Here is a 23,514-nt window from a genome sequence, read left to right as displayed (position 1 = left end):
ATCGAAACATGTTTCTAAGGTTTCATATGACATTGTACCACGCACCCCAAATTCTACTTCAGAATAACTTATTCTACAAATGATAGCCAATCCAATAAACATTTTTTAGAATCAGTTTGTTGTATTACTTTACATTAGTGTCTGACCAGAAAACATAAGTAAACTTGAGTAAATGTTTGGAATACAATTGGAGAGTCAAACAAAGTCATTTGAGTCAAAAGACTTGACATCTACTCTAATGCTTTCCAGCACCCAAACCTATTTCAAAAGATTCTCAGCAGATGTGACCAGGTTTACTTATCCAAGAGGACACAAAGTGCTGGAGTAACTAAGCGGGTCAGGGAGCATCACAAGGGAAAATTGATGTGATGTTTCAGTTCGGAACCCAACTCAGACTTCTGAAGAAGGGTTCTGACTTGAAACGTCACCTATCCATGTTCTCTGGAGATGCTGTCTGACCCACTGAGTTACTCCCGCATTGTGTCCTGTTGTGTAGACCAGCATCTGCAGTTCCTTGTTTCTACATATACAAGAATTGAGACAATTTTCATACAACCAATTGAGGAAAGGCAATAACAAGACTACAAGGATTTGAATAACTGTGTTTCTCTCCATAAATGCTGCCTGAGGTTTTCCAGTATCCAGTTTTTATTTCACACCATCTCCGACCACAGATATACAAACTACTATTCATGAGCCTTCTTTAGCCTACAAAATTCTGCTACAGTGGGTCATAAACTCGCGTTAGCTCAGGTGTACTCTTCCTTTTGTAATATCTTTAAGTTTAGTTTTTGAATATGGTGAGGCTGTATACTTGTAAAGTCCAGACACTGATACCATCACCTCATCTATTCCAAAGGGAACATTAATATCTGCCTAGACACAAAATGCTGGACTAACAGTGGGTCAGGCAGCATCTCTGGAGAGAAAGAATGGGTGTTGTTGCGGGTTGAGACCCGTCTGAAGAAGGGTCTCGACCCGAAGAGTCACCCATTCCTTCTCTCCAGAGATGCTGCCTGACCCACTGAGTTACACCCGCATTTTGTGTCTACCTTCGATTTAAACCAGCATCTACAGTTCTTTCCTACACATTAATATCTGCCTGTGACAGCAATTTGAGAAACTCAAAAAGGGGCAATAGAATTAAATGAAAATCTATTCTGAAGTTCTGATGGAGTTCCTCAACCTGGCACAATAACTGTTGGTCTTTCCACAGATGCTGCCTGACCTGCAACATCTTTCCAGCATTTTTTTTTTAGACAATGGAACTAAAATTTGTACATAGCCTGCAATGCCACATGGCTTCTAAGCTTTTCATGCTTGTTACACAGGACATATTTCTGTTACAGATATTGAGTTTTATATCTGGACAGATATATCTGGAAAGCAGAATTAAATCAAGTTTTAGTTTAAGCAGAGAAAATAATAGAGGGAATGCTTCATGTAAACAGTTTACCCTTAAGTGAACCAAAATGACAACAGATTGACAGTGTAGATTATTTTCATTATTGGCTAATGTATCCATACCTGTTTCTTTGCAGGCCCAAGGGTTAGTTCAAACACTTTTTCAGAGTACGGGACGGTTTTCTCTACATTCTCACGAAATTTGGGATCCCACTTTGCATATAATAAAGTACCCCCAAGGCCACCTCCAATAAACAGGATACTTCCTCCTACAATTTTGCCCACTGAGGCACTACATATTTGAAGACAAAAAAAAGCACATTTTCATTACAAATTTTATAGCTTTCTATACATCACAATAGTCATTCATTAAAAATAGTAATTTTCTGTCCTATGATCCGTTACTGAATGCAAGCACCAATATACACTAAACATCAGAGCCAGGAAAAATCTTTCTCACAGCATTTACAAGCTTAAGATTGCTCAAATAAGTTACTTTCAACATAAAATCAGTTTTATTTGTTTTAATTTAAGCTAATTTTGCACTTTATAAAATAAAGCCAAGAGTGATGCAGAATTTCTGTTACTTAATCTTTGTATTGCCAATGTTTACAATGTTCAATCTCATCAAAAGAATCTAGCACAAATGCAACAACCATAATTCATGGAAAATACCAGTAACGCCCAAAAGGAAGGCAAAGAATAAGCAGAGGTTTTTCCCTGAAATGGGGCAGAGGAACTAAATAAATGGATGAAATTCAATGCCAGTGAGATTATTTCATAGCTGCATCTTTATTATTTGGGCCAGGATCAGATCTTATCTAATTTTGGCAGATGCAATGCAACAAGGAATGTACACATTCATCTTGGAAATATTTTGCTTAGACTTTATTTAGAAAAAGAAAGTATATTTAAATGATGTACCACACAAAGGAAATAGGACTTTTTTGTTTAACAAATAATAACTTTTACAAATTTAATAGCAGGTACACACCCAGCATTACTCCCAGTTTTATACCCACGGTACTGCTGCGAAGGACGGAGCTGTGATTTACCACAAAGGCACTTCTGTGGAGAGAAGAGAAACATTTATTTAAACTTTCTTTTCTGTCCTAAACATAATAATTAAAATTAATATATTATAGACTGAAAGCATGAGCCAGATTTATTATACTATTTATTATTGCCCAATTATTAACTATTTCCAAAATGCAATTTCATAAATATTAGAAAGTATGTGACACAAACATAAAATGCAGTTCATCAGTTGCTGTCTTGTGGCTCTTTAATCGTTACACATTTGTTTACAAGTCAACCTCTCCAACAAAATATATACATGCACAATTAAAAAGATATCAGGTTAGAGAACACAAACCTTTTTAATTCCTGCATCACCGGTGATGACATACAAACTCACAAAGTACATTTTGGGCATATAATTTGTTGTAGCAAGCAATATGCACAATTTTAATGAACATAGATGAAATATGTTTTCCTACAGCTCTCTCAATTATTATTTTTTAATTACATATAACAGAGGTATAACAGAGCTTTATTTGTTATTTGTTATTTGTTATAACAGAGCATAGATAAGTTATAAAGTAATTTTTTTAAAGTTTAATCTAAAAAAAGGAACCATTCTTAATCCAAGCAAGGAGTGACAAGGCGGAGTACTTAAAATCCTGGTCCGAAATGCATTTCACAAATGTTTAAAACAACAAAGGGAACTAGAAATACATTGAGACCAAAGGCATGGTAAGTTTGTTAATGTCACTAAAATAGGTAATATCCTAGAGAGTGGAGAAGGTTATCAGAACTGCAGTGGGATCTTAATCAGCTGGTTAAGTGGGCCAAGTAATAGCAAACAAAGTTTAAACTACAAGGTGTTAAATTTTGGAAAGTCAATCTTTGAAAGGCAGGGCCCTGGGGAGCGTTGTAGAACATTGTACATGGATCTCTCAAAGTGTCATCATTGGGAAACAGGATGGTGAAGACAGCTTTTGACATACTGGCCTTCATTATTCAAGGAACAGCAGATGCTGGTTTACAAAAGAAAAACAAAGTGCCGGAGTATCTCAACAGGTCAGGCAGCATCTCTGGAGAACATGGATAGGCAACGATTCACTTGCCAAAACATCACCTATGCCTGAAACGCTGAGTTACTCCAGCACTCTGTAGGGTTTTTTTGCAGAGTATAGGAGTTGGAATGTATGCTGCAGTGGACAAAACATTGTTGACACCGTACTTGGAGTATAGTGTTCAGTTTTAGTCACCTTGCAAAGAGTAAGATACAAATACAGAGAGATTGCAAAAGCATAGAGTACAAAGGGATATAGATGTTATGCACAAATCAAAAAAGCAGGCAGTGTCAGCATATAATTAGAAAGAAAAACCATTTTGGCCGTTATTGTAGCTGTTTGGAAGTAAGAAATAGGGAAATATTGTTACAAATATACAGGATGTTGATGAGGCTATTAGAGAACTGAGCACAGTTTTGGTCACCTTGTACAAGAAAGGATATACTAGCACTGGAGGCAGGCCAAAAAAAAAATCACTAGGTTAATTCCAAGTCTCAGAGGATTGTCCAATTACAACTGGCCGATAAGGAAGAATCTGTATTCTCTGGAGTTTAGAGAAGTGATGGGTGATCTTGATGAGACAGAAAATACTTGGAACACAAGGAACTGCAAATGCTAGAATCTTGATATAAGAACAAAGTGCTGGAATAACTTGGCAGGTAAGGCAGTATCTGTGGAGACAATGTAGCAAAACACAATGGGCTGGTGTGATGGATCAGCCACGATCTATCATTGAGTGGCAGGGCAAGCTTGGGGGTAAGGTGGGCCTAATCCTGACCCTGTTTATTCCCCTAAACTCAAGCAAGAATTGACCCAAACTGCTTAATCTTTTCAGGTATCACAAACAAACCTTCCAAGGAGCCTTGCTGCACATTGGCTATCACAATTACAACCTTTAATTGACAATATAAAAGAACCAATTAATATTACAAGTGAAGTCTTACCAGAGCTCATATGTAATTTTTTTTAAAAACACCTTTACTCTTGTACACAAATCTCTTGAAGTAAAGGTTAATGCCAAACATGTAGATACAACGAAACTGCAGATGCTGGTTTCCAAAAAAAACGAAGTGCTGGAGTAACTCACCAGGTCAGGCAGCATCTCTGGAGAAAATAGATAGGTGCTGTTTCAGGTTGGGACCTTTCTTTAGACTGCGAGTCATGGATCTATCCTTTATCATGTATTGATACATTGTAAATGGCTAGATTGTAATAATTTATTGTCTTTCCACTGACTTGGTTAGCAAGCAACAAAGGCTTCACTGTACCTGTCGGTATTCAGAACTGAGTCAGAAGAGGGGTCCCGAACCCGAAATATCTTTGTTCTCCAGAGATGCTACCTGATCCACTGAGTTATTCCAGTACTTTGTGTCTTTTTTGCCAATGCATAACACGCATAACATGTACCAGACATGTACAGCAATGAACTTTCAGTAATTTTATTTACCACATTGTACGCACCGTCAGGATTGGCTATTTTTTAATTTCGTTGTACTCGTTGCAATGACAATAAATGAATATTATTATTATTATTAACAACCTCATATTTCTACATTACAAGCTATCTACCATACCCATCTTCTTAAATCACTGAGAAGCAAACCCCACCACCCCACATCCTCTTCACTATGTGCACTAGCACTCTAGCACCATTCAATTTGCATCATCAGCAAATTTTGAAATATTTCACGAACCCCCCACCACCCATCCAAATCATTCATAAGCATTGTGATAAGCTGGGGCTCCAGCACTGATTGCTACAATGCATCATTAGTCACAATCTATTAACCCAAAGGTGACCCATTAATTCTTACTTTTTTCGATCCATTAACCAATATCAATCCATGCCAGTGTATTACCCCCTAACTCTTGTTAAATAACCTCGTATAAAAGGCCTTCTGAAAATCCAAAAATGTCATATTCACTGCTCCCATCTAATTTATTCTACTACTTACAATATCAAAAAGCTCTCAACAATATTCTTTAAATAAATCCACATCACTCCACACAATTCTAATACTATTTGGTGGATGTTCTGTTCCCACTTTCTGAATCTCAATTTTGTTCTAATAGTAAAGGCATTTGACAAGTTTCCGCATGGTAGGTTGCTCCTCCGGAAGGTTACATCACATGGGATCCAAGGAGAGATAGTCAACTGGATAGCAAATTGGCTTCATGGTAGGAAGCAGAGGGTGTTGGTGGTAGGTTGTTTTCGGACCGGAGGCCAGTCACTAATGGTATGCCTCAGGGACCACCGGTGCTGTGCCATTGCTGTTTATCAGGGATCTCCAAACTATGGCCCACAGGTATCATCCGACCCGCCACGCGATTTTATCCGGCCCACAGCAAGCTCTTAGGCGGCGGGGACTGGAGGCAGAAGCTGCCGCCGAAGGTTCACCGGAGAGCGGATCACCATCGGACCCAGAGCCGGGACAAGGCGAGAGATCGCAGCGCCCACTCGCAAACAATAAACCCAAGGAAACTTCCCTCCTCACCGCCGCCGCCAATCACCCCGGGGAGAGAGGGGGGGGGGGAGAGAGTTGGGGTAGAGGGAGCAGCGGGTGAGAGCGGGAGTGCGGGGAGGAGGAGGGTGTCAGAGGGTCCGGTGAAGGAGCGCCGCCACTTGCGGGTGCCGCTCCCTCCCTCTCTCTCTCCCTCTCCCTCTCTCCCAGAGCCAGCGAGATCTGTACCGCTCCTCCACTCTCTTCCCCGGCCCCGTCTCCCTCTAACGCAGCGAAATAAGAACAAACACAAGTGAAACTTCCCTCCTCGCCACCGCCACTCACCCCGGGGATACGGGGCTTCTGAACAACAACTACACTTGTGTTTGTTCTTATCTGACACCCTCCCCCTCCGCGCACTCCCTCTCTCACCCACTGCTCCCTCTACCCCGACTCTCTCCCCCCCTCCACTCTCTCCCCCCATTCTCTTATCCCCGCACTGTCTTACCCCCCCCCCCACTCTCTCTCCCCCCACTCTCTCTTCCCCCCCTCTCTATCCTTCTCTCCCCCCACAGTGGTGGTCACAGTATTTTTTCTGTTTTATAAATAATTGTATACCTATGGTATATATTTCAAGCTCTTTTTAAAAATTGAATATTATTTATTTGTTGCCATATAAACCTAATGTAAACTAACCTAATCTAACCTAACCTAGTTTAACCTTTCCTAATCTAATCTAACGTAACCTAGTCTAAACTTTTTTGAGTTCATTAAATTTATAAAACTCGCACTTCTTTATTTTTTCCTAAGGCCCGCAAAAATGTGCCAAATATATAATGTGGCCCTCATGCTGAAAAGTTTGGAGACCCCTGATCTATATCAATGATTTGGATGAGGAATAGTGTAAATGCCCAGAGTCTTTTACCCAGAATTGGGGAATTAAGAATAGAGGACATAGGTTTAAGATGAGGGGGGAGAGGGGAAAGATGTAATAGGAACCTGAAGGGTAACCTTTACACAATGGTAGATATATGGAACTAGCTGCCGGAAGAGGTAGGCACAATAGCAATTTAAAAGGTTTAGTGGGAAACGCAGGCAGGTGGGACTAGTGCAAATGGGGCATATTGGTTGGCATAGACAAGTTGGGCCGAAGGGCCCGATTCCATGCTGTATGGCTCTCTGACTGCTGAGAAATCGGCGTTTACTATATTAAATTGAGTCACATAAATTCCAAAACGTCACCTAGCCATGTTCTCCAGTCTGACCTGCGGGGTTATTCCAGCATTTTGTACCTTTCCTTAGTAAACCAGCATCTGCAGTTCCTTGTTTCTATATAAATATCACTGTTGTCCCCAACATTAAAAGGGAAATTTGAAGAATCCTCAAAAAACACTTCCAAGGGCAGTTATATCACCACCCTCTAACCTGTACAACTCCGAGAGATTTCTTAGCAGTATCATTCCATTATCTCTTTTCTCACTTTCCTTAATATTGGTCTATTTATCTGCTTGTATTTCAATCTGCTTATCTGGATTTCCCATGAGCAGTGCCACTTGAAATTTCTAAAATATCTTTTCATGTTAGTATTTACTTATTATCTCATTTTAAATTATACTGATTTACGTGAAAATAAATGGTGTTAGTGCGTGAGGATCGCTGACCGGCGCGGACTCGGTGGGCCAAAGGGCCTGTTTGCTCGTTGTATCTCTAAACTAGACTAAAACTTGAACTTCACTTACTAACACTTCACAAACACCAAAATTTAGTGTTTATAGAACTGCAGATCACCATTGCGGTTGTTAAATATTTGGGCCAAAAACTGCACTTGAAGCACCAACAGTTGTCAAAAGGGTCTTAGTTAACTTTTGGCTTAAATTGCTTGTTTGTACATCCCCAGGCCCAAGCTCTGCCATGAGCTGGCATAGTATTTTTGGATGATGCAAAAAATATCAAAATATTGTACTATTTCAAAATTGATAATCTTGTGCATCTTACCAATAGAGCTGAAAAAGAGTTTAATATCAAGTAGTAGACATTTATGTAGTCCATTGCCTGTAAAAATCCCTATCTAATTAAAAAATGACAAAAAGATTATTCAGAATAGTTTGCTAGTTAAATTGGAATGTATGTTTCTTGTATGAATGAGTTTATGTGTGTTAGACTCAAAGAATGGAAAAGAACACATCCTACATAACACAATTAAATTACCCTTGTAACATTACAGCTCATCATGGTCCTTTAAACAACAGATAATATTGTAAAGATTCTGATACTAAACCACTGCTGCAGTTATTATTAAAAAAAGACACAAAATGCTGGAGTGACTCAGCAGGTCAGGCAGCATCTCTGGAGAACATGGATAGCTGACATTTCGGGTCTAGACCTTTCTCAGTTATTATTAATTTCTACTTTATTACAAATTAGAAACAAAGAACATAGGTGCAGGAGTAGGCCATCCGGCCCTTCGAGCCAGCACCGCCATTCAATATGATTATGGCTGATCATCTAAAAGTCAGTACCCCATTCCTGCTTTTTCCCCATATCCCTTGATACCTTTAGCCCTAAGAGCTAAATCTAACTCTCTCTTGAAACCATCCAGTGGATTGGCCTTCCACTGCCTTCTGTGGCAGAAAATTCCACAGATTTACAAATCTCTGGGTGAAAAAGGTTTTCCTCATCTCAGTCCTAAATGGCCTACTCCTTATTCTTAAACCGTGATCCCTGGTTCTGGAAATTAGGAACTTACTTCACAATAGAGAAGGTAAACTTTAACTTTATTCTCCTCTTTTTAAAATCCAAACTTGCCATTGCCTCAAATGTTACTTGTTGATGTGTCTTATCTCACCTACACATTTTACTCGTCAAATTGCTTTGAAATGCATGAAGAATGAATTGTCAATAATGGATCAACATTTATATACTGTAAGAAAAACCAGCAGATGCTGGTTTAAATCGAAGGTAGACACAAAATGCTGGAGTAACTTAGCGGGACAGGCAACATCTCTGGAGAAAAATGGGTAACGTTTCGGGTTGAGACCCTTCTTTAGACTGATGTCGGGGAGGGGCCAGGACAGACATAGAATGGAGTCAGAGACAATAAGACTGGTAAGATCATATTGAATGGCGGTGCAGGCTCGAAGGGCCGAATGGCCTACTCCTGCACCTATTTTCTATGTTTCTATGTAAGAGAACTGGGAAGGGGGAATGAATGGAGAGAGAGGGAAAGCAAGAACTATTTGAAGTTAGATAAGTCAATGTTCACTCTGACAATGGAGGAGCCTAGGACAGAAAGGTCAGATTGGGAATGGGAAGAGGAGTTGAAGTGCTGAGCAACCGTGAAATTGGGTAAGTTAAGACAGACTGAGCGGAGGTGTTCAGCGAAACGGTTGCCGAGCCTGTGCTTGGTCTCGCCGATGTAGAGAATTTGACACCTGGAACAGCGGATACAGTAGATGAGGTTGGAGGAGGTGCAAGTGAACTGTTTTTCAATTTAACCGATTGGGGCCCTGAATTAATATATCAAAACGATTCTGAAATAGTAAAAAGGGTTTAGCGGAAGTGGCGGCGCCTAACGGCTGCGGCTCGCTAGCAGTCTGTTCGTCTTTTTTCCTTTTTTTTTTGTTGTGTGTCGGTGTTGGGATGGGTTTTTTTTTGTTTTGGTTGTGTATGTGTGGGGGGTGGTGGTGGTGTGGGTGGGGGGGTGGTGGTGTGGGTGGGGGAAACCTCTTTTAGGTCTCTTCCTCACGGCGCGGGGTGCAGCTCGGCCGCGGGGCCTTCCATCGCCCGGTGCGGCTCGGCCGCTGGACTTAACAGTGCCCGGTGCGGCTCGGCCGCGGGGCCTAACATCGCTGGTGCGGCTTGGCCGCGGGGCCTTCCATCGCCCGGTGCGACTCGGCCGCTGGACTTAACAGTGCCCGGTGCGGCTCGGCCGCGGGGCCTAACATCGCTGGTGCGGCTCGGCCGCTGGACTTAACAGTGCCCGGGCCGCGGGGCCTAACATCGCCCGGTGCGGCTTAGCCACGGGGCCTTCCATCGCCCGGTGCGGCTCGGCCGCGGGGCCTAACATCGCCCGGTGCGGCTCGGACGCGGGACTTAGCTGCGCACGGCTCAGTTGCGGGGCCTTCCACCGCCCGGTTCGGCCGCGAGACGTCTCAGCGCCCGGTGCGGCTCGGCCGCGGGGACTGTGCGGGTCGGTCGGGGACGAGCTGTCTGTCCGTGGGCGTGGGGAAGAGAGTGGAAGTTTTGTTGCCTCCATCACAGTGAGGGGTGTTTGGAGTCACTGTGATGGATGTTTGTGTTGGGGTCAAGTGTCTTGTGTTCTTTTTTGTGTGTGACTGCTATGTAGTTTCGTACCGAATGACAAATAAAGCTCTGTTGAACTGTTGAGCTGTTGGAAAGTTCTGAAGTGAATGAAAATAGGTCCAAGACACATGCAAAGTTGCCAATTGACAAGAATGAAGTGTCAATAATGGAACAAGATTTAAACACTGCTTTTCAATTTAACTACTTAGTGCCCTGAATTAACTTATCAAAATAATTCTGAAATACTAAAAAGGACTGTTGGAAAGTTGCGAAGTGAATAGGCCGGAGTGAGCATGACCATGCCCCCATGCTCACACACAAGGTCACACCGTTTCCTCTCTAGAATTGCAACCTCAGAAAATTCACGTCTCTTTCGATGTTCTTGTCTGGAAGGGAGTGTTTCCGATTATACCCGACATTTTGGCTGAATTAAACATTAACTTCGCTTTTGCATCCACATTTCCAATAAGAAAAACGTCTCCCCTCCTTCCATCATTGCGACTCAACCTAACCTGATGCACTTACCCAGCCGACCCTCACTGGGAGCCCGCCCCCCCTCTCGCCGCTGATTGGTCGAAGGTCCCGCTCCGCCGGCGAAAGGAGCGACCGATTGGTGCAGACGCCCGTCCATCACGCCCACCTCCCCCAACCCACTAAGTTAGGTTGAATTAACGGCTGCAGCCCGATTCATTATCACAGAGGGCAGATAAAAGCACAGTCCAGGCCCGGCCCGGCCTGTGGGCGACAGCCGCCCTCCCTCCCTACCCCCCCGGCACCTAGCAAAAACACTCAAAGTAAGAAGTGTGCAGGAAGGAACTGCAGATGCCGGTTTAACACCGCGCGGGTTCACAGCAAGACGGCGCCTCGATGATGGCGGCGGCGACCGGCGGACCGGCTCTCACCTTTAACGGCGGAGCCACTTTCCTCGACGCCCTCAACATGTTTCAGCCACGCACAACCTACGCTTGTTTCGTGAAGAAAATAAAAGCTGCCGCGCCGTGTAGATCAGAACATTTTCAGGAGAAACGTGAGGGGAGGAGGGGGAGAGCCTGCGGCCTTGCTCCGTCCTCTGCGCCGAGGCGTCAACTCGAATTGTGGCTCCCGGAGTCCGCTCGTCCGCCCCACTGCGCCTGCGTACGCCGCCACCGCGCAACCTAACTTGTCGCGCCCCCCACACACACATGCACCAACCAAACTCTAGTGTGCAGGTGGACACAACATGCCGGGGTAACTCAGCAGGACAGGCAGCATATCTGGATAGAAGCACAGGTATTGCCTGTCCCACTGAGTTACAACAGCAGCATTTTGTGTCTATCTTCGGTGTAAACCGACATCTGTAGTTCCTTCCTACACCTCTAGTGTGCAGGATTGATTTCACTGCAACTCTACACTGGTGCTACACCCTGTCTACACTGGATGTCAAGATGGAATCATAGTTTCCGTTAATTCAATCTAACCTAGGCCGTTAATTCACTGCAACTTAGTTGGATGTCAAAAGTTGCAACATGATCTTATCAGTTATCAGACGAAATGTGTAGGAAGGAACTGCATATGTGCTGGTTTAAACCGAAGATAGACACATAAAGCTGGAGTAACTCAGCGGGACAGGCAGCATCTCTGAAGAGAAGGAACAGGTGATATTTCGGGTCGAGACCCTTCTTCAGACCAGTCTCCAGACTGAAGAAGAGTCTCGACCCGAAATGTCACCCGTTTCCTCTATCCAGAGATGCTGCCTGTTCTGCTGAGTTACTCCAGCTTTTTGTCTAGAAAAATAACTGCAGATGCTGGTATAAATCGAAGGTATCACAAAATACTGGAGTAACTCAACAGCTCAGGCAGCATCTCTGGAGAGAAGGAACAGGTGATGTTTCGGGTCGAGACCCTTCTTCAGACCAGTCTCCAGTCTGAAGAAGAGTCTCGACCCGAAATGTCACCCGTTTCATCTCTCCAGAGATGCTGCCAGTCCTGCTGAGTTACTCCAGCTTTTTGTCTTATCAGTTATCACTTTAGTTTATTGTCACGTGCACTGAGGTACAGTGAAAAGCTTTTGTTGCGTGCTAACTAGTCAGCGGAAAGACAATACATTATTACAATTGAGCCATTCACAGAGTATAGATACATGGTAAGGGAATAAAGTTTAGTGCAAGATGAGGCCAGTAAAGTCTGATCAAAGATAGTCTGAGGGTCACCAATGAGGTAGATAGCTGTTCAGGACTGCTCTCTAGTTGCAGTAGGATGGTTCAGTTGCCTGATAACAGCTGGGAAGAAACTGTCCCTGAATCTGGAGATAGGCTTTTTGACCCCAGGGTATCACCCTGATCTTAATCGATTGGCCAGGTGGGCTGGGGAATGGTTGATGTAATTTAATACAGTGAAATGCGAGGTGTTGCATTTTGGAAAGCCTTAACATGGTCTGGATTAAAACAGTGAATGATAAGGCTCTGGGGAGTGTTGTGGAGCAGGGGGATCGAGGAGTGCAGGTGCATAGTTCCTTGAATATGGTGTTGCAGGTGAATATGGATAGAGTTTTGACACAATAGACACAATAGACAATAGGTGCAGGAGGAGGCCATTTGGCCCTTTGAGCCATTCAATGTGATCAATGTGTGCAGTTTTGGTCTCCAAATTTGAGGAAGGATATTCTTGCTATTGAGGGCGTGCAGCGTAGGTTTACTAGGTTAATTCCCGGAATGGCAGGACTGTCATATGTTGAAAGACTGGAGCGACTAGGTTTGTATACACTGGAATTTAGAAGGATGAGAGGGGATCTTATCGAAACGTATAAGATTATTAAAGGGTTGGACATGTTAGACGCAGGAAACATGTTCCCAATGTTGGGGGAGTCCAGAACCAGGGGCCACAGTTTAAGAATAAGGGGTAGGCCATTTAGAACAGAGATGAGGAAAAACTTTTTTAGTTAGAGAGTTGTGAATCTGTGGAATTCTCTGCCTCAGAGGGCAGTGGAGGCCAATTCTCTGAATACATTCAAGAGAGAGCTAGATAGAGCTCTTAAGGATAGCGGAGTCAGGGGGTATGGGGAGAAAGCAGGAACGGGGTACTGATTGAGAATGATCAGCCATGATCACATTGAATGGCGGTGCTGGCTCGAAGGGCCGAATGGCCTACTCCTGCACCTATTGTCTATTGTCTATTGACACTGACCTTCATCAGTCAGTATTGAGTATAGAAGTTGGGAGGTCATGTTGTAGTTATATAAGACGTTAGCGAGGCTGCATTTAGAGTATTGTGTCCAGCTCTGGGCACCATGTTACAGGAAAGATGTCAAATTGGAAAGGGTACACAGAAGATTTACGAGGGTATTGCCAGGAGGATCTGAGCTGTAGGGAAAGATTGAGCAGGCTTGGACTATTCCTTAGAGTGCAGGAGAATGAGAGGTGATTTTAGATGTGTGTTAAGTCATTAGAAGAACAGATCGGGTAGATGCACAGAGTCTCTTACCCAGAGTAGGGTAATCAAGAACCAGAAAACATAGGTTTGTGAAGGGGGAAAGATTTAAAAGGAATCTAAGGAGTAACTTTTTCACACAAAGGATGGTGGGTGTATGGAACGAGCTACCACAGGAAGTAGTTGAGGCAGGGACTATTGCAACATTTAAGAAACAGGTACAGGTACATGGATATATGGAATCCTCTGGCTCCTCTTCTGGACATGGACCTCCTCTGGCAGCTCGTTCCATACACCCACCATCCTTTGGGTGAGAAAGCAAAGAGTGGGGATAAATGGGTCCCTTTCAGAATGGCAGGCAGTAACTAGTGGGGTACCACAAGGCTCGGTGCTGGGATCGCAGCTATTTACAATATACATTAATGACTTGGATGAAGGGATTAAAAGTACCATTAGCAAATTTGCAGATGATACAAAGCTGGGTGGTAGTGTGAACTGTGAGGAAGATGCTATGAGGTTGCAGGGTGACTTGGACAGGTTGTGTGAGTGGGCGGATGCATGGCAGATGCAGTTTAATGTGGATAAGTGTGAGGTTTGGTGGTAAGAATAGGAAGGCAGAGTATTATTTGAATGGTGTCAAGTTAGGAAAAGGGGATGTACAACGAGATCTGGGTGTCCTAGTGCATCAGTCACTGAAAGGAAGCATGCAGGTACAGCAGGCAGTGAAGAAAGCAATGGCATGTTGGCCTTCATAACAAGAGGAGTTGAGTATAGGAGCAAAGAGGTCCTTCTGCAGTGGTACAGGGCCCTAGTGAGACCACACCTGGAGTACTGTGTGCAGTTTTGGTCTCCAAATTTGAGGAAGGATATTCTTGCTATTGAGGGCGTGCAGCGTAGGTTTACTAGGTTAATTCCCGGAATGGCGGGACTGTCATATGTTGAAAGTCTGGAGTGACTAGGCTTGTATACACTGGAATTTAGAAGGATGAGAGGAGATCTTATTGAAACGTATAAGATTATTAAGAGGTTGGACACGTTCGAGGCAGGAAACATGTTCCCAATGTTGGGGGAGTCCAGAACCAGGGGCCACAGTTTAAGAATAAGGGGTAGGCCATTTAGAACTGAGATGAGGAAAAACTTTTTCAGTCAGAGAGTTGTGAATCTGTGGAATTCTCTGCCTCAGAAGGCAGTGGAGGCCAATTCTCTGAATGCATTCAAGAGAGAGCTAGATAGAGCTCTTAAAGATAGGAACGGGGTACTGTTTGTGAATGATCAGCCATGATCACATTGAATGGCGGTGCTGGCTCGAAGGGACGAATGGCCTACTCCTGCACCTATTGTCTATTGTCTATTATTGTTTAATTCCAGCAACAATGAAAGATAGGCATCATCTATTACTTGGCATTGAGTGCATGTCTGGGCCTTACCTCAGTTTAAATGGCCGAACACAGGTTGCTGCCTTTGGAAATGTCAGCCAGAGCCTTCTGCGATCATACATTACAATCACTCCACACTTTTAAATGATTATTTCCTTTACCCAGTATCTGCACACTGTAGATGGCTTGATTGTAATCATGTTTTGTCTATTTGCTGACTAGATAGCACGCAACAAAATCTTGTCACTGTACATGTGACAATTAGTTATTGTTTATTGTCACATGTACTGCAAAAAGCTTTTGTTGTGTACTAACCAGTTCGCAGAAAGACAAAGCATGATTGAGTAATAAACTAAATACAAGACAGAGCCAAAATGTTGGAGTAACTCAGCGGAACAGACAGCATCTCTGGAAAGAAGGAATAGGTGATGTTTCGGGTAGAGACCCTTCTCAGACAATGGGTGACGTTTCAGGTCGAGACCCTTCTTCAGACCAATAGGTGACGTTTCAGGTCGAGACCCTCCTTCAGACCAGCATCTGCAGTTCCTTCCTAAACAAAAAAAAAAGAGTTAGCCCTATATAATAATGTAAGTAATGCAATGACTTCAGAATTAGCTGGTTCATACATTTTACACATAAATACATATGGAATCAATCTGTTTATTATTTCGAGAAAACGGATACTTATAGCCTAGATGTCGGAAACAGGCTTTTTTAACAGCCCCAAACGCCGTCCATACCACCCATCGATTAGCCTGCTAAACACTTATTTCCTTATCATGTATCTATACACTGTAAATGGATCGATTGTAATCATGTATTGTCTTTCTGCTGATTGGTTAGCACGTAACAAAAGCATTTCACTGTACCTCGGTACACGGTGACAATAAACTAAATTAAACCTAGTGCTGCAGGAACACAGCAGGTCAGGCAGCATCTGTGAAGGGAAATGGACTGGTAACGCTTCGGATTGGGTCCCGTCTTCAGACCGATGTGGCTTCATACCATTTCGAACTTCTGAGAAAGGTTGGAATACATTTGTTGTAAACCAGCATCTGCAGGCCCTTGGGTCTAAAACATTCGTAGTCTGTTCGAGTTGAGTTTGAGTTTAGTTTATTGTGCAGTGAAAAGCTTTTTGTTGCATGCTAACCAGTCAGCGGAAAGACAATGCATGATTACAATTAAACCATCCAGTGTACAGATACATGAAGGTAGACACAAAATGCTGGAGTAACTCAGTGGGCCAGGCAGCATCTCGGGAGAGAAGGAATGGGTGACGTTTCGGGTCGAGACCCTTCTTCAGACTGATCCCAGATCAGCCTGAAGAAGGGTCTCAACCTGAAACGTCACTCATTCCTTCTTTCCCGAGATGCTGCCTGACCCGCTGAGTTACTCCAGTATTTTGTGTCTAGCTTCGATTTATACCAGCATCTGCAGTTCTTTCCTACAGATACGTGATACAGATACGAACAAACAGACTTAAGAACAGTTTTTACCCCAGGGCCATACGAGAACTGAACACTACCTTTGCACTAGGCAACACCGTTAAAAAATCTTGTACTTAATATAATTGTATTTAATTGTATTTATGTATTTATTTGTTTTTGCATTTATTGCATATATGTTTGTACGCACCGTCAGGATTGGCTATTTTTTTAATTTCGTTGTACTCGTTGCAATGACAATAAATGAATATTATTATTATTATTATTATTATAACGTTTAGTGTAAGATAAAGCTAGTAAAGTCGGATCAAAGATAGTCTGAGGGTCTCCAATGAGGCAGATAGTATTCAGGACTACTCTCTAGTTGTTGATAGGATGGTTCAGTTGAGGATAACAGCTGGGAAGAAACTGTCCCTGAATCTGAAATCTAGTTTTGCCTAAATAAATCAATGCAAGCCAATTGAAAGTGCTTTCGTGCAACTTATTGGAGATATTTGCTGGGAATTTACTTCATAACATCAAACGAGAAATAATACATGTGGATAGGGTGAGCAGTTTTAAATACTTGGGAGTCCACATCACAGAGGATCTGACATGGGCAACGCACATTGCCGCACTGGTGGGTAAGGCAAAGCAGCGCCTTTACCACCTTAGACAGCTGAGGAAATTCAGAGTGTCTCTGAGGATCCTTCATTGCTTCTACTCTGGGGCTGTAGAGAGCATCCTGTCCGGCAACATTACAGTCTGGTTTGGGAACAGCTGTGCCCAGGACAGGATGGCCCTGCAGAGAGTAGTGCGTTCGGCAGAACGCACCATGGGAACTACACTTGTCCCCCTGCAGGACCTATACATCAGGAGGTGCAGATCCAGAGCAAGTAAGATTATGAGGGACCCCTGCCACCCCAGCAACGGACTGTTCCAGATGCTACGGTCAGGCAAACGCCTCCGCTGTCACGTTGTGAAAACGGAGAGGATGAGACGGAGTTTCTTCCCACAGGCCATCAGGACTGTCAACTTTTATAACTTTAGGGACTAAATTTTGTCTACACTATAGTAACTTTATTAACTTTATTTATATACTGTAACTGTAATTCTTTTTTGTGCACAATCCGCAGGCATCGCCACTTTCATTTCACTGCACATCGTGTATGTGTATGTGACAAATAAACTTGACTTGACTTGGTAGGATGGAACTGCAGATGCTGGTTTACAGCGAAGACAGGACACAAAGTGCTGGAGTAACTCAGAGCGGGCCGGGGCAGCGTCAGTGGAGAGAAGGAATGGGCGAGGTTTCTTCGGACTGGAGAAGAAGGGTCACCCGTCCCTTCTCTGGCAGAGATGCTGCCCGTGTTGCTGAGTTACTCCAGCATTTTGTATCTTATGTGCGGCGTAAATCAGCATCTGCAGTTCCTTCCATCACAATGAACGCGACGGGTTGGGGCGGCGGCGGAGAGGGGGAGGGGAGGGGAGGGGGCGGGGGAGGGAGACGGAGAGGGGAGGGGAGGGGGGCGGGGAGGGAGACGGAGAGGGGGAGGGGAGGGGGAGGGGAGGGGGCGGGGGAGGGAGACGGAGAGGGGGAGGGGAGGGGGGAGGGGAGGGGAGGGGGGAGGGGATGGGGGAGGGGGAGGGGAGGGGAGGGGGAGGGGGAGGGGAGGGGAGGGGAGGGGAGGGGGAGGGGAGGGGAGGGGGAGGGGAGGGGGAGGGGAGGGGAGGGGGAGGGGAGGGGGAGGGGGAGGGGAGGGGGCGGGGGAGGGGGCGGGGGAGGGAGACGGAGAGGGGGAGGGGGAGGGGGCGGGGAGGGAGACGGAGAGGGGGAGGGGCCGCGCGCCGCGCGCAGCCGCCGTTGGGTGAAGATGGCGGCGCTGAGGCGCGGACTCGGTGGGTTGAGCGGCAGACGCGCAGTAACGCCGGGGAGGCGGAGGGCGCTGGGTGTGGGGCTCGGTAACTGGGAGGGAGGGAGAAAGGGAAGGAGAGCGGCGGAATATTCTCTGGGAGGGTTATGGTCGAGCTTCCCCCGCTAATTCCCTCTGAGGAAGCGCAAAGTCCTCGTCCCCCCCCCCCCCACCTCTCTCTTCCTTAACCCCCCACCCCTCCAGTCTAATTCCCCCCATCTCTCTCTTAACCCCTCCAGTCTAATTCCCCCCATCTCTCTCTTAACCCCTCCAGTCTAATTCCCCCCATCTCTCTTAACTCCTCAAGTCTGATTTCCCCCTCCCCATCTCTCTCTTCCTTAAACCCCCCACCCCTCCAGTCTGATTCCCCCCATCTCTCTCTTAACCACTCCAGTTTGATTCCCCCATCTCTCTCTTCCTTAACCCCCTACCCCTCCAGTCTGACCCCCCCTATCTCTCTTCGTTAACCCCCTACCCCTCCAGTCTAATTCCCCCCATCTCTCTTAACTCCTCAAGTCTGATTTCCCCCTCCCCATCTCTCTCGTCCTTAAACCCCCCATCCCTCTAGTCTGATTCCCCTCATCTCTCTCTTCCTTTACCCCCATCCCTCTAATCTGATTCCCCCTAATCTCTCTCTTCCTTAACCCATCCAGTCTGATTCCCCCCATCTCTCTCTTCCTTAACCCACCACCCCTCCAGTTTGATTCCCCCCATCTCTTCCTTAACCCCCCAACCCTCCTGCCTAATCCTCCCCCCACACCTCCTGTGTGATCCCAACCCTCCCGTTTAATTTCCGCCTCACCCCTCCGGTCTGATCCCCCCCCCATATCTCTTCCTTTACCCCCCAACCCTCCCGTCTAATTCCCACCCCTCCTGTCTGATTCCCCAACCCTCCCATCTTAATTTTATCCCCCCGAACCCTCCTATCTGATTTTCCACCCCCACCCCACCAGTCTGATTTCACCCCCCACCCCAGCAGTCTGATGCCCCCCCCCCCCCCCCATGTCCTCACCTCCCCCCTCACCTCCCATGTCACATCGAGCCACCCCACGTTCTTCTCCATAGGGGGGAAGCGGTTGATGCGAGGTTGGGCTCACACTTATTGGTATTAAGAGGACGAGAGGTTATCTTAGTGAAACATGCATGATTTTGAGGGTGAATTGGCAGGGGAGTTGTAGATGGGATGCTGCTTCAGTGTGGGTAACTGGAACGAGGGGGGAATTGCTCATGAATAAGTGGATGAGGATTCTGGCAGAGGCATTGACTGCATTTGCCGTAGAATTTAGGTTGCACAACTCTCCACTCCAACTGCTAGCCTACACTTCAATTTGGAAAATTAGCCTTTGTGTTTACGCAGTTTATTAAAAATGTTCTTCTTGTATTTGAAGGAGCATTGAGCCACCTACTTCCATTAGTGCAGAACAATGCTTCGAGAAGCTCCTCCGTTATACAGCGGGCCTCCAGGTTTACCACCATCAATGCCTGCAGTATTCCGTCTCCGACCATTTCTACCGTCACCAAATTGGGATCATCTCTGGAATATAGGTTTATTTATGCACATAAACTTGCTGCTCTCAAAAGGTGAGATGGAAAGTAGAGATATAACAGTGGGGGAGGAAAGCAAATTTTGATGCACTTTAATAGTTCAGATGTCAAATGTTTATTCAGTTTCACTCAGATTGTTCACTCGGTAGCAGAGAAATGAGTGTTTATATGCCCATCTAATTACTTTGTTCTTCATCTTAATTTACTTGTTCAGACACAGAGGATAGGAATTCACCCTTCATATTTCTACTAAATACACATTGCGGTAAATGTCAGCATTTTTACCTTTGTGTTTCCAAAGGATTCTCCATGATAATGTCAAGTAGGGAAAACAAGTTGAAATGCCAGGGTTTTTTATAGGTGCCCCATTTGGCAACTTTTTAGTTGGTCAATTGTTTCCTCACTCTCTTATCCACCAATAGAGTACCCCAGTGTTATCAGGTTATTGCTGTTATCAGGCAACTGGACCATCCTACCAACAAATAGAGAGCAGTCTTGAGCTACTATCTACCCCATTGGAGACTCTCAGACTATCTTTGATCGGACCTTACTGGACTTTATCTTGAACTAAATGTTATTCACGTTATTACGTTTATCATGTATCTGTACATCATGTATTGTCTTTCCGCTGACTGGTTAGTATGCAACAAAACTTTTCACTGTACCTCGGTAAACATGATAAGAAACGAAACTCATCTCAACCAGTGTGAATGATCTAGCAATGTCAACTCCATTTGAGTTTTTGTTTTCTCCACCTTGTGTACTTGAATTTTATGTTAAGATAAGGATGGAAGTGGAGCAACTGTATTGGGAAAATTGTATATAAAGAATGATTACATATGTTAAACTCGGCATTGATGTTCACCATATTTCTCTTGTGCACAGTATGGCCCCTCAGGCTCCCAGTTTTCAACAGCCAGCAAGAACCCTAACCTATTGCAGCATTCGCAAAGGAAAGCGTAAAACTGTGAAATCCGTTGTCAAGAGATTCCTGCGACTACACTGTGGACTCTGGCTGCGAAGAAAGGTACATGCATCCCGCATTCTGCATGTTCTAAAAGAAATATCATTCATGACCAAGTTACCTGCCAAATGAATTTACACCGTTGGATTTTTTTGTCGACCAGAGTATGTGTCGGGTAGTTTTGGAAGAGAATCTCCTAAACAAATATCTTTACTGTTGGTGGAGCAACTGGCAATGTAAGCTCATTGCAGCAAGTAGTTAAGAATTAACAGACATATTGGCCTTTATTGGCGTTTAGAAATGGGCAAGTTTTGTTACAATTGTAAAGGGTGTTTTCGAGTCCACACCAGGAGTACTGTCCCCTTATCTAAGAAAAGATATAGGAGCGTTGGAGATAAAAGGAGATTTACCAGGCAGATTCCTGGGATGAGAAAATGGCAAAAAGGCAAGCTAAACATTTTGTATCTTAATGCAGAAAATATTCATCATTAGGTGGATGAACTAACAATCAGTGCTGGGATAGCTACTGTTTACAATATACATCAACACATTGGTGCTGGAAAGCAAATGTACTGCATCCAAATTTGCAGGTGACACAGAAATACTTGGGGAGTCTAGTTGCAAGCAGGAAACAAAAAATGTATAAAAATGTAAAGATAAAAAATGTATAACGGTAGTTAAGTGAAGTCAGCGAATGTCAGCAAGAAGTCAGCGAATGCACTGTTATGTGGGAAAATATTACGTTATTATGTTAATTTTTGAAAGAAAAAAATACCGTGCATCATTTTAATGGAGAAAAACAAAGCTACAGCATGGACAAGTTGGGCCAAAGGGCCTGTTTCCATCCTGTACAACTCTTTGAATCTAAAGATGGGATTTTGAGGGTGCATGGAACACAGAGAGCTAGCACACACGCACACATAATAAAAGGGGGAACTAATGGAAACTTGAGGACATGGATAAGTAGCGCTTCAGGTGGAGACCCGTGGGTCCTTGTAATGGAACCATGCCCCTTATTTCAGAAGAGTTAGAGTCATACAGCATGGAAACAGGCCCTGCGGCCCAACTTGCCAAAGACGACCAAGATGCCATCTACACCAGTTCCACCTGCCTGCATTTGGCGCATATCTCTATGCACCTTTCCTATCATGTACCTGTCCAAACATATTTTAAATGTTGTTATAGCACCTGCTTCAACTACCTCTGGCAGCTTGTTCCATATACCCACCACCCTCTGTGTGAAAAATTCCCCCTGAGGTTTCTATTAAATCTTTCCCTCTCATTTTAAACCCATGTCCTCTGGTTCCTGATTCCCCCACTCTGGGTAAAAGACTGTGCATCGACACTATATATTCTCATCATGATTTTATACACCTCAATAAGATCACCCTTCATCCTCCTGCACTTCAAGGAATAAAGTTCTACCTTGCCCAACTTCTCCCTATAGCTCAGGCCCTCGTGTCCTGGCAACATCCTTGTAAATCTTCTCTGCACTCATGGCATTGGGGAATAAATGTTGGCAATTCTTTAGGTATCATTAATATGTGATCTAGAGTACTGTGAACAGTTTTGATCCCCCTGTTTTAGGAAATAGATTAATGGTGTCATTTCAGAGAAAGTTCGCTGACTATGGAGGGATTGTTCTGAGGAAAGGTTAAACAGCTAGGAACTCAGTATTGTTTAAATGGATGAAAGGTGATCTTATTGAAACATTAGATTCTTAGGGGGCTGGACAGATAAATGCTGAGAGAGTGTTAATATCTCATAGGAGAGTCCAAAACCAAAGGGCATGGTCCAAATAAAGGGGCTCCCATTTGAGTTCATTTCAAAATTTCTTCTGAGGGTTGAGAATATTTGCAACTCCTTTGTAGAAAGAACTGTGGGAGCAGGTCTTTAGTTTTTTTTAAGACTAAGATAACTAAATTGCTCTTCAATAGGAGAATTTAGGATTCTGGAAAAAGGGCAGGAATGTCAGATCAGCCATGACCTTATTGAATGGTGGAGCAACTTGGTCTGCACCTGTTTGTACAACTTGTGGTATTAGAAGTAATCCTATGAAATACATGTGCAAGCATGCAAAACTAATATTCAGTAATCATTTTCTAAACCTGTTTCTCTCATGTTGGTTTCGATTTTCCAACATGAGTGGAAGTTACAGTCCCTTGTTGAGAATAAACAGGTAGCGTTTTCGGGATTTAAACCAAAAATGCATGTGAGATGCGCTGTTCAGATCTGTAACGATGCTGTCTTATATTGCAGGCGGGTTATAAGAAAAAACTTTGGAAAAAGCGCGCAGATAGAAAAAGGCGACTCAGGCAACATGTGTTCTGCAACAAGACCCAAAGCAAACTATTGGATAAAATGACTACTGAGTTCTGGAAAAGGCGAAATTGGTATGTGAATGATCCGTACCAGAAGTACCATGATCGAACAAACCTGAAAGTTTGAATACCTGACAGTAATCCAGGCTTTAATCCAGGAACAGAATTAGTGTCTGATGCTCAGGACATTCTTTGAGCTTGATAGTGACAGATTTTACAATGATTGACATTGTGATAATATGGGAAAACTTGAAAGGATTGTCCTTTTGCCTGTAATATTTATTTTATGCAAGTTATATGTATGTATTTAATATAACTTAATAAAACTTACCATCAATGTC

General features: G+C 44.1%; 2 protein-coding genes across 3 annotated transcripts in view; one reads left to right on the top strand and one right to left on the bottom strand.

The window, feature by feature from the left end:
* Nucleotides 1-11,456, bottom strand: part of immt (inner membrane protein, mitochondrial (mitofilin)) — a 49,946-nt gene extending 38,490 nt beyond the window's left edge. Inside the window, exons 1-3 of one of the 2 annotated variants that reach the window (XM_078411514.1) lie at nucleotides 11,128-11,456; nucleotides 2,399-2,472; nucleotides 1,528-1,696 (exon numbers count right to left, since the gene is read on the bottom strand). In XM_078411514.1, the coding sequence (XP_078267640.1) occupies nucleotides 1,528-1,696; nucleotides 2,399-2,472; nucleotides 11,128-11,166 (282 nt within the window). In that variant the 5' untranslated portion in view covers nucleotides 11,167-11,456. The remainder of the gene's footprint in view (nucleotides 1-1,527; nucleotides 1,697-2,398; nucleotides 2,473-11,127) is intronic. The other variant, XM_078411591.1, reaches the window with a different exon arrangement.
* A 6,818-nt stretch (nucleotides 11,457-18,274) lies between these two features.
* mrpl35 (mitochondrial ribosomal protein L35) lies at nucleotides 18,275-23,514 on the top strand. Its single transcript, XM_078409052.1, has 4 exons — nucleotides 18,275-18,329; nucleotides 19,732-19,924; nucleotides 20,774-20,915; nucleotides 23,112-23,514. The coding sequence occupies exons 1-4, from the start codon at nucleotides 18,305-18,307 to the stop codon at nucleotides 23,298-23,300; spliced, it is 549 nt and encodes a 182-aa protein (XP_078265178.1). The 5' UTR covers nucleotides 18,275-18,304; the 3' UTR covers nucleotides 23,301-23,514.

The sequence above is a fragment of the Rhinoraja longicauda genome, chromosome 1 (assembly GCF_053455715.1).
Source record: "Rhinoraja longicauda isolate Sanriku21f chromosome 1, sRhiLon1.1, whole genome shotgun sequence".
Classification (NCBI taxonomy): Eukaryota; Metazoa; Chordata; class Chondrichthyes; order Rajiformes; family Arhynchobatidae; genus Rhinoraja; species Rhinoraja longicauda.
The sequence above is the reverse complement of the archived record's forward strand: the minus strand, read 5'-3'. Positions and strand labels throughout refer to the sequence as shown.

Bases quoted from the DNA above. Each gene is read 5' to 3' on its own strand.
- mrpl35 (XM_078409052.1), top strand. From the start codon at position 18,305: ATGGCGGCGCTGAGGCGCGGACTCG. The intron at 18,330-19,731 runs GTGGGTTGAGCG...TTGTATTTGAAG, and splicing joins GGCGCTGAGGCGCGGACTCG to GAGCATTGAGCCACCTACTT. The intron at 19,925-20,773 runs GTGAGATGGAAA...TCTTGTGCACAG, and splicing joins AAACTTGCTGCTCTCAAAAG to TATGGCCCCTCAGGCTCCCA.